Below are 14,611 nucleotides of genomic sequence, written 5' to 3'. Positions count from 1 at the left end.
CTCATGGAAAAAATTGGCAAGCTTTGGTCTTCAAAGAATTAAACTTCCTTTTTAAGGCCTTCCTAGGTAAGCTAAAAAATTATGAAGAAAAGCCTATTGAACAAAAGGGTAACGGTGCCGTAATGAATAATACGGATGCCACTTAGAAGGCTGGGGAGCACTTCCAGTGATGGCAGTGCTGGACCTGAAACAAAACCGGACCTCAGGTACAGCAGCACTTCATTGTTTTCCAGGGCCCGCAGATTTGCATTTCACTAAGCCAGGGTGAGAGGTGCTAAGCCTGGATTTTTTTTGTTGCAAACCAGCCTCCAAACTTAGAAATGTATGGGAATGCTGCACTTTCAAATTGCAGGCCTTGTTAAAAACCGGTTTCATTTTTTTAATTATAAGATTTTAAGGTGGGGAGGGTTGTTGTTACAGGCAGGTGAAAATTTAATGTGTTTTATATACATGCAGGCTGTTCTTGTGGGTTTTTTTTTTCCTCTCTCTTTTCTCTCTGATAGCTCATTCTGTCAAGTTTTAGTTTTCAGACAAATTCTCACATCACCTAAAAGGCCGAACACTTGTAGAACCAATGAATTTTATCCCTTTTGTGGAAACTGCAGTGGGCTTGCTCAATTTTAAGGTAAGCAGGTCTTGAAGTGTTCATGTTTTGCCATCTCAGCAAACTAGGATGAGCAGAATACTCCCCAGTCTCCTCCTAATTGCAGCAAGGAAGAGAGATTAAAAACCACTAAACATATTTTTCAGTCCCCTGAAACATCTGTATATTTAACTCTCATGTTTGCATACTAAAGACCTTCATAAATTCAAAATATTTCAGTGACAGAACAGTTCCAGATAGCCCATGCCAAATAGCAAAATCTCTCTGCATTGCTGTTACCACTTTTAATACACTTGGAGTAGAAACGTGCTTCTCCAAATATTTGAAATACCCACAGTGTTGTAATACACTTGGCTGTTTAGTAGCTGTCGAACTGGACTTTTGTATAATGTTTAATTAGAAAAAAGAATCATCATCACTTCCTTATTGCTAAACTGGTATGTTTATAACGGTTTCTACTGATAACATTCCAAACAGATTTCATGTTATAGTATTTTTTTTGTGTATATGATGGAGTGTTTAATGCTAAGATTAGAAGTATAAGTAACTTGGAAAATTGGCAATTTCTGAAGAACGTGCTCCTTTCTCAGGGTCATATTAGATCATTTCTAAGTGCATTTTAATATAAATCACTCCCCAACCTTTACTGTCAAGTCCAGGTTTGTCAGAAAGGTGAGGCAGGGTGGTAACGAAAATGGAAGATCTCATGCCTGCACCAGGAATTCGGCGTTCCCCGCCCAAGCTCTAAGGGAAAAGTTTGGGACCAGCTGAGGACACACACATCAGAAGTACCTCCAGAAATACCGGCGGCCCTCGCAGGCAGCCTGCTCGTTTGATACAGCCATTTATCTTACAACACACACTAACGTATCTGGGAAAGTAATGAAGCAGTAACCGAACAGACACGCTCCTCTTCCATGTGCATACACAGAATTAAATCGTATTTGAAACTGGCTGAGGTTTTTTTATTCACCTACGCTATTTTATAGTGCAATTTTTAATAGTGCAGCTCCTGATGTTGGCAGGAGAGTTGCCTTTTAAAGAACTCTGGTTAAGAATAATTTCTTGTCGCACCAGCTGCCATAGAACACCCACCAGTATAGCCTGTAATTACATCTCTCTCTCTCTCTGTGTACCTTAGCCTTAGAAATATTAATATTTTCCAAACATCGATATAAAATAGTAATATTTTGGAAATGCGCTTCATCATAGAATAGCTACAGCAGCAAATTTTTCCTTGCTTTTATTGTAATACTTTTCTGCAGCACTTGTTGCATTTTTAACTTCCTTACCTACTTCTTAGTTATATGTAGCAGAAGGCTTTAAATTAGCAATCCTATAAGGAATCCTTATATCCTATAAGGAATTCACAACCATTTTAAACCGGTCAAATTATTTATTTAATAAAAGATATTCTGATTTTTTTTTCTCGTGCAGATATATTACATGGCAAAATAATCAAATGTAATACCTCTCATTTGGTTTTAAGCAATATTTGACAAATGTTTTGTTCCATATTATTACATAAATACCTGAAGTACCGATCACAGTAATAACCCGATGTCAATCAAATGGTGGGAAATCTGCTACGATGTCCTGTATTTACACAGCCTAGGCATAGAGGTGCTTAAGGAAAGATAATGTTTTCTCTTTTGCTGAGTCATTTTAAAGCACTGTGCACAGTCAAACACCTGCAATGGCTTTGCTTAATAGGAGCAATTTTAGCTGAAGCGTTTTGGTAACACAGAGTTGCTGTAATATCCTCTTAGTCTCTCTGCATCCTGCATTTCTGTAGAAATTAACATTCTGTTCTCATTTGAAGGCTGTCTGTGAAGAAGCACTGAGAACAGGATCCCAGGTTGGCTTTCATTTGGACGCAGTCGTCTTTGGAGGAGAGGATTTCCGTGCCAGCATAGGTTGTTACCTGTCTGTTTACTATAAATGTTAATGTCTGGCTTTTGCATTGGAGGAGCACGATGTGACTTATGGCCATGGCTTTCCCGACAGCGATTATGAAAGTAATGTCAACGCTGGATTCTGAGTTCTACACTTCCACTTTCCTCCTTAATTTTTTTCAATGCAGAATGTGTCACTGGGAAATCAAAACGTGGTCCCTGTGTGTTACAGTGCGCTGACACCTTCTTGTGCTTCTTGCCATGCAGGACCAAAAATTAATGAAAAACAAAACCAAAATAAAACAAAAAGACTGTTGAGTCACTGAAATTGTATAAAAATATTATATCCATAAGAAACATGCACATGCTTCTAAGAACTGCATTTAAAGTGCTAAAATTCCAGTGTCTGCTTTGTCATGGTTTTGCAGACAATTGTCTGTCAGGCTTTTGACATCATGCACAAATACTCTCCTGATATATTTTGCGTTCATAAATTTACTTTAAATATGTCCCATGTCAAGAGCGCCACATATTCGTGTGAAAGCACTATTAGTCTTCCTCAAAAATAAAAAGTATTTCAAAATAGCTTTCATGATGGGCCGCTTACCACCTTATTAATGTGATTCAGTTTATACATAATAGTGCAGACCTATCAACATTTACATTAAAAATAAGTACGTTAATGTAAAAAATAGCATTGCTTTAGTAAAATAATACAAACTGGGAAACTCTGTGTAAATAGTGACCCTAAGTAAAGGGAACATATTAGTATTATTATTATTGTTTTATTTTTTCACATCAGCCTTCACATGAGCACATAGCTTAACTGGTGCCCTGTGAGCCAATGAAGTCTCATGAATACTTTTGCTTCTTCTCGGAAGTCATCTACCGTCATTTTTCATCCAAATACTAAAGCTTAAATATTCAGCTTAGGACATCAGTTGTGACAAGAATCACAACCAGGGCAAGTGCAATTCTATTCTCAGTGTGAATTTTTTAACCATTTAGTTGTACCCAGTATATCGATTTGTATAAAGCTTCTTTTGCAGTAATGCTTCTCACTGTACGTACAGTAAATACTGTAATCAAATAATTACTTCATGTTAGTCCCAACTTCACAGTCCTTAGCAGCCAAAACTCCCACTGACTTCAGCCTTACAACTTCTGATTTGAACTGAATCAAAATTTGGATTTTATAATCTAGTGCTTAAATCTATAATCTAGTGCTTTATAATCTAGTGCTTAAAGAGAGATTTTTTTTGTTTTGCTAAAACAACTTTTCGGTTATCCTCATAAGAGTATTATTTTGACAATATAGCCTTGCAACCCCTCTTTTGTTTTCTAAATTGATTAAATGAAATCTCAAAAGTTTCGGGTTTTTTTACATAGGAAATATTTAAATAGAAAGGTTTTAAACACTCTTGTCAGCTTTTCTTTGTTTTCATTGTTTTCGTAGGTGCAACAAGCAGTAAGGAAACTCACGATATTCTATATGCCAGGCAAAAAATAATAGTCACAGCAAAGGCATTTGGCCTTCAAGCAATAGACCTTGTTTACATCGATTTCCGAGATGAAGAGGGGCTCCGCAAGCAATCAAGAGAAGGTGCCTTAATGGGATTCACTGGTATGGCTTTCTGCCGGTGTCTCAAAATAATGCATAGCTTCTTCAATTTAAATATATTGCTACATTTACTGCCACTCAGACAAATAACTTGGTTTTTATTTCAGGTCATTCATTGAAAAACTCAGTAACACCAAGCTCTTCTATGTTTATTAGGACCTTTAAAATCAGGGCTGGACGTTTTGCCTGAAAAGTCACAGCCTGTTTTTTAAAACCACATCCCAATAAGCGTGTGACTATTTTTGAAGAGAAGTTGGGGCAGAGGCCGTGCAGTGATTCCTCCCGTCACAGAGCAGGGGAAAGGTGACATTATGCTCTGCCACGGCCACTCTACAATTGCTTTGTAAAATATTTGGATCACAAATACTTTCTTTATGCAAAGGAGTTGCAAAGTAAATCTCATATGCTAATTGCTAGGGGGAAAGGTTGTTTGGGTTTTTTTTAATTATTTTCTTTGATTGTTTTTTCATCTCCTGGCTCCCCTCCCAGTAAGTGCTGGTGACACCCATGGGTACTGGCAGACAGCAGGAGCAGCAGGCTCCTTGCCCCAGCGTCCTGTCCAGCAGCCTGTTACCCTCTGATGACTGGACCAGGTCACTTGGACACCTTGGTGGGACAGTTCAGCCACCAAAGACTGGGGTTTTGCAACAGAAATCAGCCATTTCACACATGCATTAGAGAGTTCTAGAATACAGGACCAACATTTTATGTTGTCTCTGACCATCGTTCAGGATATATATACAACAATAACAAAACCCCCATCTCTTGGGTTTTTGTCACCAAGGGCATGGTTCTAGCTGATGCCATCTAGCAGACTACATTTTTTAAGTTAGTGGTATATGATCTTAAAGCACCAAGCAAAATAATCTAATAAACCAAGTGTTCTTTTAAGTCATCTCGATGTGCCAGTAAAAGAATAGAGATCGATGCTCTTCAGCACAAGCTGCCTTACTGTCTGCTGAGCTTCAACGTTTGCAAAACCGAATCTTGTTTTGGAGGCAAAACAGTTAGCTCCTCACAGCTACATTATCCATGTCCATGTGGACTTCCACCCTTCAGTCATCTGTGATTGAAGTTGGGAAGATAATAGAGCTCCTGAATGGTAGCACCTGCTGATGACCACCTAATCTCGACCAATATTTCCTAGCTTAAGGAAAGGCTTGATTTTTGAAAAAGCGTAAGCATCTGAACCTCCTGTTGACAGAAGATGGAGCTGCAGATGCTTAGCACCTTTGAGAGCACTCTTTTTGAATGCTTAATGTGTATTTAAATACTTAACTCAGGCTGCCAATTTAGGAAATTTAGAAATGCTCAGCATAAACCATGTTGATGGTGGTTTGGACTCCACTGACTTTATGGTAGAAGTTGTCTGACATCAGGACAGCGAGACAAATTAAAAGGTCATGTGTGGCAATTTACAGAGTAAAGTGAATCACTGACTTGGCCATAGAGATGTCTTGCCTTATCGCATGAGGAGTAAAGATCTTTAAAAGGTACAGACTTCCCTAAGATGAACTCACAGCTCCCGCTCTTTGCCTCCTGCCTTTCCGCAGCTACCATCAACACATTTCCAAAATCCAGCAAACAGTCTGACAACCATAATTAGAGATGGGGCAATATTGACCTTCCTGATTTGGTGGGGGAAAAAACCAAAATAAAACAAAAAACACAACAAAAAAAACCCACAAAAAACCAAACCAAACCAAACCAAACCAAAACAAACAAACAACAAACAACACCCCCCAAAAAAAACCAAAACAAACAAAATAACCACAATAAAAAACCACACACAACCTGTTTAAGTCAAAATAGCATTTTTGGTAAAAAAGAAAAAAAAAATGAGGTTGATCAAAAATGTTTCACTTTTTGTTGCTTGTTTTGATTAAAATAAAATGTCATTTCAAAACTAAAACCAAAACCATTTTGTTCCAAAACTATAGAAATGAAACATTTTAACATTTGCAATTTAGTATTCATCATGGAAAATTACAAACAGGTCTTAGCTTAATCCATGACCTTGTATAAAGCAGAAGTCTGCAGATCGTATTTGCCACTGACAGTCTCTGGTAATGTGAGAGTAGAATACTGAAATGTCGCCTTAATAACAAGTTAGAAACATTCAATTCTTGTTATTTTTAAATATTTGCAATCCCTTCCTGCTACTTTTACACAAAGAATCAAAATCATTGAAATCAACAGGACTAAAACGAACTGAGATTTCTAAATTGCTCTCTTAACTGGAGAAAACACGTTTAGTTGCATGCATAGGACCAAATCTACCACCCTCAAAACTAATGTAAATCTAGAATATTCAGCAAAGTGATATGTCCATAGATTTTCCCATATTCAGATTTAGACCAGCAGAATTTGCCTTAATCTAATCAAATGTGTTCACTCAAGAATAAACAAGTGAAATAATATAACAAAGAATTTACCAGCTGTTTACTTACTATCATGACCCTCATTGGTTATTGTAGCAAATTTTTCTTTTCCAGTTATCTTATAAGCAGCTTGTTTTTCCTTCAGTGAATGTCTTTATATAAAATCAAATGTTTTCAAAAGTAATTTAGACAAGTAATAGCTCTTTTATATGTATATTTTCATATATTTATGTTTTTTATTTATATATACCTATTTTTTTAATATGGGGGAAGTGGGTATTTATATAACCACACACACACGCATACACACCTGGCAATATGTTTTACAATACCGCAATGTGCGGACTCAAAGTCAGTGTGTTGCCTATATAAATGGTTATCAGGTTTAGGAATATTTATGTAAAAAATTAAGTAAACTTTGCCATAAGCTTTAACAGCTGACTTAGTCATTATAGAAAGTCCTGCGCTACATGCTGAGAAGCCAGATATAAATACGAAACACTATAGGTTTCCTCTCTTTTGTAGAGAACTAAAGTGACACCATCATACAGTCACCTAAAAGACTTGACAGGTATTGATTTAAAGCACGATATATCAAGTGGTACTGTAAAAAGGATTTCATGGTCATAAATTTTAATGTCTTCCAATTTTGCACTCTCTCAGTAACTTGTCAATAACAACAATTCCGTTTAAAATATTTGCTTCATTCCTGCATGGCATTAAGTCGGTTATACAGTTATTTGGATACATAATCTGTGGCAAAACTCAACGGAGTGCAATAAATCAAAAGTTAGATCCTGTTCTCTGTAAAATGTTCAGCAGTGTTTTAATGATTAAAAGCATAGCTTACTGCTATAGACGTCTTTATCAAAAGCAAATCTTTTTTATGAAAATGTTTTACACTTTAAAAAAATCACGTATAAATATTTGTATTTTTGTTATAATTATAGCCTGACTTCAAGTGTAGATTAAAATATATTCTACACTTTTCCCAGAAAGTTAAGCTCCTTAGGATTTTGCAGGAATTATTTGTACACCCATCAATTTTAGAATTAGTACTTTATCCAAGGAGAATTTGTTGCATTACAAATAAGGAACATCGTAATCTTATTAATGGTGACATTTGATTAGATCAACTAAAAAACATTTTATTACACCTCATGCAAAACACATTAGTTAAGGAAATTCTCTCGGTGTAATTTATTTCAAAAAATGCAGTTCTTACTGAGTTTAAAACTTTTAATTATTTTAAACTATTTTTTAAATAGTTGCCGTATTGAAATTTCAAACTGAAAATTTGGATGCCCTGAAGTTCATAAACCAAAAGTTGTTTGATGGAAAATAAAATAAAATTGATTTTTATATGGCTTTTGAGTAAAGAAATGTAGCAACACTAAAAAGCTACTGTTTCTTTGCTCATTAAATTAAGCAGATTGTGCTGCTGCATCGCCCGATTTTGTTCATACTCTGGGTTATCCCTCAGCCCCACTGCAGCCTGATCAAAGTAATCCCAGGCTTTGTCATTTGGTTGGTTTGCCGTTGGTTTTGGTTTTGTTTTCAGAGGTGAATTAATTTAAAATAGGTGTATCTTCTTACAGCCCTTCTTACACCAAGCGAGGGGCTGATTCCTAACGTACGGCTGGCTTCGTGTCAGTGGGAGCGTTGGAGCAGACCCCCCTGGTGCGCAGGAAACCTCCTTAGGTCCTGATGCTTCAAACTTTCCCTTGTGTGCAAAAGATCTGTCTGCAGCGTGGGGCGGGACGGGGCGGCCGTGGGACCCACCGTGGGCAGGAGGGTGCTGGCTTTGTGGCAGGTTTGCAAGCTCGGGCTCATCCCCAAACCCCATTTTGTTATCCGGCAGGGAGGAGAGTCGTTTATTCTACGGGAAACTGGGAATTACGGTGGCCTCTCTTTATTAAAACACTTTGAAACCCAAGAAATCACACTGGCCTCTGGAATTCCCTTAGAAATGAACTCATAACGTCAGATCTTACACTTTTAAAACTGTCAAACAAATTAGATGCGTATTTGTTTTAAGGTGGCTAAATACAATAACAGATTGAAGTGGATTATGTGGTTGTCTATTCACATTTGAAAATCTCTAGTAAAAAAAGGCAACATCTACTTTTATTTTCTTAACATAAGCTTATACAATAAAGGATTAAAAAAAAAAATGTGCTTCATAAAACTTCAGGGCACTGCTGGTAGTTGTTTAATATACTAGTGACTAAATAAATATTGCAATCTACCTGCAACTGCTAACTATGGCAACAACGGTTTAAACAACATTGAGGATTTTATGATGCTAAACCAATACTGAGAATTTAGGGCTCGATTCTTAGGTGCCTGGTAACTTTTCAGTCCTAGAAATCGCTTGCTATCTCCTTCAGATCTCATTTTCTGGATACATTTTAATATAACTTATTTTATATGCAGCTGGAGCTGTTATTTATATAGTAAAATTCAGTGATGCATTATACTTAAGTGTTATTGACTTCCCGAGACAAACGATTGCACCTGAAAAGACTGAGAGAAGATCTATGGGTTGAAATGGGGAGGGAGGAGAAAGAATTGTGGCTTCTTTCAAACAATATTGAATGCAAGCACAGCTCGAGATATTTTTATTCTTAAAAAAAAATGGCAAAAGGCTATCTGCCTGTTGTCCAGTTTAAAAAATAGAAGAAACCAAGTAAAATAATTAGTTAAAGAGCACGAAAGTCTGCGAGGCATATGAGAGCCTCAAGTGGTTGGAACATTTTGCTTGAACATCTGTTTGTCGATGCATGATTCTGGTGTTATTAATCTTCTTTGTAGGTAAGCAGGTGATTCACCCCAACCAAATTGCTGTTGTCCAGGAACAGTTCTCTCCGAGCCCTGAAAAAATAAAGTGGGCACAAGAACTGATTTCTGCTTTTGAAGAGCATCAGCGATTAGGCAAGGTAAATACTTTGTTAATATGCCATAGTACAAACCCAATTTAAATTATTTTTGAGATTTTGAAAGCTTGGTGGTGGCTCTTTGAATTTATCTTGTGAAGTGTACTGTAACTGAGAGTAGTGCTGGTGAAATCTGTGTCTGGATAGACTATAGAGTTTATATTTATTAGAAATGTGTCACTTCCCAATATTTTTACAAATAGACCAGCTATCTTTTTCTCCCCCTCCCATTTTAACTTTAATTCTTGGAGTACGCAGCCTTTTGAGTACCTACATATATCTACAAGATAGGTGAATTAAAACTGCTTCTCCATTATAGCACAGAATCACGATGCTGCTGTCATATGAAAATATTTGCAATCAAAAGGCAGGTAGCCTGACAGGCGACTCCTACTGCTTGTGCAGATATCACTTATGGAAAGAAATAAACAGATTAGGAAGTCTGGGGTTTCTAAAATATCTCTGTTGTGGTAAACCTGTTTAATTTTTGTGGGGTTTGATCCCACAAAATTCGCTCACTGGTAGTGAGTGAATTTACTTTTGAGCAGGACTGCTTGCAGATTGTGGCTCTTAATCATTAAAAATGGGAATGTTTTATGTGCATTTGTACCAATTGCTGGAACTGAAATTTGGATAGAGGAGAAAGCAAATTAACACTAGAATATGATTGTTCCTAATTTAGTGCATCATTGAGTCTCACGTTTCCTGCTCTGTGGGTTTCTGCTATGTAAATATTGCGGTGGTGATGCACAATCTGTCTCCACTTTGTGCCAGTAATACTTAGATTAGGGGTCGCCTGAAGGAAGATTTTATGCTAGTTGCGGCATTGTCAGTTAATTATCTTAAAGGTTATTTGCTATAATCCAGTTTGCCTCTTTTTGAAAGAAAAAAAAAAAAAGTTGCAGCTAAATATGTTTATCTTAGTTGCAGCCAAGCCTGGGCTAGTTAAAAAGCAAAATCCCAATGTCAGAACAGGGAGTGCAGATGAGCGGGAATGGTTCGCGTGTGCTTGTGTGGCATTCGAGTGGGAGACAAATCTCTGCAGTAGTGAAGTTGATATAAAAGACTGTGCATAGGGTCTCACTTTCTCCAGTGTCGTATAAAGGTTTTTCTGTACATTTCTTCATTTTCTGGCAGGTAGAAATAGATCAGAGTGTGTCCCTTCCCCGTTCCCCTGTATTTCTGATACTGCAGGTGTTGTGCACTAGAAATGCTGGAAAGGTGAAAGCAGAAATGCTGCTTTTGTCTCAGGGTAGAAGTATGACAAGGGATTTGCTATTGCTCTGCTCTTCTCTTTGCTGGGCTAGCGCATCTCCTCTGGGATACCTGGGTGTTTCAATTACACCCATTACTAAGATATTTGGGTGCTGTCCTGAGCAGTTATTTGAGGCTCACTATGAGGATGCTATATGCCTGTATCCCTTTGTTCTGTTCCCTTGATTTTGAAATGCAGCTGTCTTCATGCAAACGATTTAGAAACAGAAAATGTATCACTGGTTTTGCCCATTATTCCGATTTTCAAAGCTTGGCTCTCTTACAGAAGGCATCGTTATAAACATACTGCTGCTGCAGATCTGTAGGCAGGTAGATGCCAAAAGAAAAAAGTCGAACCACAAACCAAATATTGTTTATGTTTTTGATGTGTATAATACTGTTCGTTCGGCTGAATTTAGTGTCAGAAACTCATCTACAGAACATCTCTGTCATATGAACAATAGATGGGGAGACTGGACTAAATTTAACTCTAGTCCCAGTATCACACAATCATGAAGCCAAATGCTTAATATTGAAGAATTCTGTATTTGGCAAGCATTAGTCTTTGGATTGGTTTTGAAGCTGTTATTTTACTGATATAATGCTGGTTTCTAGCTTATATCAGCCATTCAAGGGGGTTTTGTTTACGTTTTAGAGATATTATTCTTTTTAAAGAAATGCTTTTAAAATAGGTTATAAGCTTCTGTAATCAGCTGCAATAACAGATTTGCTGAAGGTTTGTGGTTTGAGCTATTTATTTAACCAACCAGGTTGCATTCGTCTTATATTTTTGCATGTAGCCGTCTATGAATAAAAAAGGACTGACATGTTAATATGTGAACTTATGCATCTTGTATCACTGCCATATTGCCGGGATTCATAGGAAAATCGAAAAAATAGTTTTCCGTGTAGTGTTGCAAACTTCTTAATATGAGTTTGCAATCTGGTATTATAAATGTGTCAGTAAGAAGAGCTTGGACAGTCTCATTACTTAATTTTTTTTCCAAAGCAAACACGTCTCACTGAGGGAGCCTCTTGCTCCGCGTCCTAGCGACATGCTAAAATGTAATAACTCTTCCCCTACCACCTCCTGACAAATACTCCACACAGCAGTTTTAGTAATCCTCGTGTCCTAATGAAACACCTCTTCTGTTTTCCTTCTCCTTTTATTATATTAAAGTGTTCATGTCAGTAAGACTAAAAATATAGCTGTGGTTAATATGGTTGAGACTTGCATGGTTTTGCCATGTTATTAATCAAAGTTGAAAGCCTGGAAAAAATAAATGTGAGAGATTTGTGTGGCTGTTTGTGTGGTAGGTAAGTTCCTGGTCTGCAGTCTCTGGGATCATAGTTTGCTGTTAATTGGGCTTAAAGTTTGGTGCCTTTAGTCCACGATATTTTATATTAAAATACAGTAATAAGCTTTTATCATCTATTCCAGTCTGAAAGCTACAATTGCTAATAATCTTTCTTTGAGAGAAAGCTGAACCAGACTACTTCACCCTGGAGGCTGAAATGCTTTGACATAGTAGCCCCCAAATGTGAGTACTGAGGTCAGGAAAAATTGGGATCTCAGATGAGCACCATGGAGATGCTGTGGCAGTGTCCAAACAGACGGAAAATAGACAGCTAACCAGCTAGCCAAAAGTATTTGGGCTTGCCTTACGGTCATAGTCCTGCTTGAGAGGTTGTTTTGGTTGTGGGGTTGGTTTTTTTTACATATCTTATCTGACTAAAAAATAGCCTATCTAGGAAATAAACAGTAGCGTTGCGTTTTGGACAATTAGAAGATAAATGTTGAAAAAGTACATTTTGTATTTTATACAGCTATTTATTAAGTGCTCTATTTTGTCTAGAACTTTTGAGATCTAAAACTGAAAAGTGCTTGAAAAGTAAAGTATTCTTTCTGTATCATTTCAATATTTTTCCAGTAGAATCGCATTACTAAGGGATGTGATTTCCAAAATTCAAGAATTCATCCTGAAGAAAGCAGGGGTGGCTGTTGGGCAAATCTACATACAAGATAAATGTCAGAGCATGGTCGAAAATTAAGAAGAAGAGTAATAAATACTGTTCTGGTAGTCTAAAGGACAGATTCTGTTCTAAATTTCTGAAGTATTTGTACTACATTATACAGGGAAATGATCTTATAAATCCAGATTGAGTCCAAAGGGGAGAGTTAGTGGGAGAAGCTGGTAGCCTATTTCAAGAAAAAGATCTGACTTCTATTAATGAAGACATAATACTTTTTGCTATGTAAGTAACTCCTGCGTTTACGTTACCTATACACTGGATACAGGAATATAATCTCTTCTATATGTAGTTAGTATTTATATATTACAAGGAAGCAAGACATTGAAAACATGGTTTTGAGCCATTTGACTTGCAAACACATCAGGTACAATATCATTATCCAACAGGATCTTCCTGAATCATCTGTTTATTAAATAAAAATCAGACAGAAAGAAAAACAGAAAAGAGGTTGCTTATGCAATTATCTCATGCACTAATTTATAAATGCTTTCAAAGCATCTGCACATTAAACCAGGGAATAGGGAGCTACATGCAGTCGCCAAAGTCACCTGTCAGGTAAGGATAATTTAGAATTAAGGTAAGTTATTCACAAACCCAAGCTGTAATAAGGGTTGGATATTTTAGATCCCACGGGGCAAAACAGAAGAAATACCTGTACATGCCACATACGAATGCACAGAGTGCTTGTTAGAAGATCTGTAGCATATGTTTCTTGCATTATATTCTGTGCCATTCTATATCACGTACCCGGCAGCTGAGGAATAATACATATGAACTCCAGCAATTTGACAAGCTGTACGGCTTCTTTTACGGACCTTTCCAGGATTATGAAAAATCTTAGGAATGCATTTATTTACACAGCATCTACTCAACAAAGGAATGGAAATTTCCAGCAGTGGCTCCCTTATAATGCTCTTTGTTTAGGAAAAGCTACCCCACGCCACTGTATCTTGGAGACGATGCGCCCTCCGTGCTTGGGCCAGATCCAGCTCCCGCCGCCGCCTGGGGAGGTCTCTCCCCTCTGCCCTCCCTCTCCTGGCTGTGCCAGGGAAGGCTCCCCATACACAGCCCCAGCCACGAGGGATCCATCCTGGTCCCATCAGTCCCATGGGTGCTGGAGGAGCAGGACAGTGGCCTGGGGGCAGCAGGCTCCCCCCAGGCTGCATGATGGGAGGGATGCGCTGGAGCATCCCTCTGTCGCAAGGCAGTGTGGGACTCATCAACCCGCAGGGATTACATCGCACTTTATAGGGCATTATAACTCAGGGTTTTACGCAAAGCTAGGGGTGAAGGAGCAGCCCAGCTCCTTGCTCCACTCACCCAGGTCAGACTGCAAGCAGAGCTTCGAGGTGCCACCAGCGAAGCCACATCCCATCCCGGGGTGATGCCGACAGCACAGGGTACCCCTGCATACACTGGGCTGCAGCACTGTCAGCCCTCGCTCCGAGGACGCAGGGCATTTGCTGTCATTTATGTTAATCAGGCAATGTATATTCCTCACGCAGCAGAGTGTGGGACTCCAGGATTTGTCCTAAATTGCCACCTTTTATGAGCTTTGGCCTTAAGAAGTATAGTCTCAGGTGCATCCCTATGAAAAGATGGAGGGCGCTGGTGGGATTTAAGTGTGGGCCACTGTTACGTGGTTCATTTTTTTTAAAAAGTGGCCCTGTGAAATTTTAATGTGTAAATTGATGTATAAGTAGAGATCAAGAGAGCTCATGTTAGTACTTCAAGTTTCTCTATACAATTTTATTATTTGAAAAAGACTGTAGAAATATGTTTTGTGTCATAGTCGAAGGCTTTTCTCTTAGAATGATCCATCTGGGGGCAAATTTCAAACCTTTACAACAGAGCAGAAGGGGCTGTATTAGCTAATTGCTTGTGCT

At 38.0% G+C, this 14,611-nt stretch overlaps 1 protein-coding gene across 1 annotated transcript in view; it reads left to right on the top strand.

Annotated features, from left to right (window-relative positions):
* The window catches only part of CLYBL (citramalyl-CoA lyase), a gene marked incomplete at both ends in the record, with an annotated part of 176,579 nt that overhangs the window by 151,200 nt on the left and 10,768 nt on the right, over positions 1-14,611 (top strand). Inside the window, 4 exons of the mRNA XM_080357865.1 lie at positions 524-625; positions 2,427-2,520; positions 3,956-4,123; positions 9,316-9,440. Coding sequence (XP_080213991.1) covers positions 524-625; positions 2,427-2,520; positions 3,956-4,123; positions 9,316-9,440 — 489 coding nt within the window. The remainder of the gene's footprint in view (positions 1-523; positions 626-2,426; positions 2,521-3,955; positions 4,124-9,315; positions 9,441-14,611) is intronic.

Source organism: Nesoenas mayeri, assembly GCF_963082525.1.
Source record: "Nesoenas mayeri genome assembly, chromosome: 1".
In the NCBI taxonomy this organism is placed as follows: domain Eukaryota; kingdom Metazoa; phylum Chordata; class Aves; order Columbiformes; family Columbidae; genus Nesoenas; species Nesoenas mayeri.
This window is presented reverse-complemented; position numbering and strand designations above follow the sequence as displayed.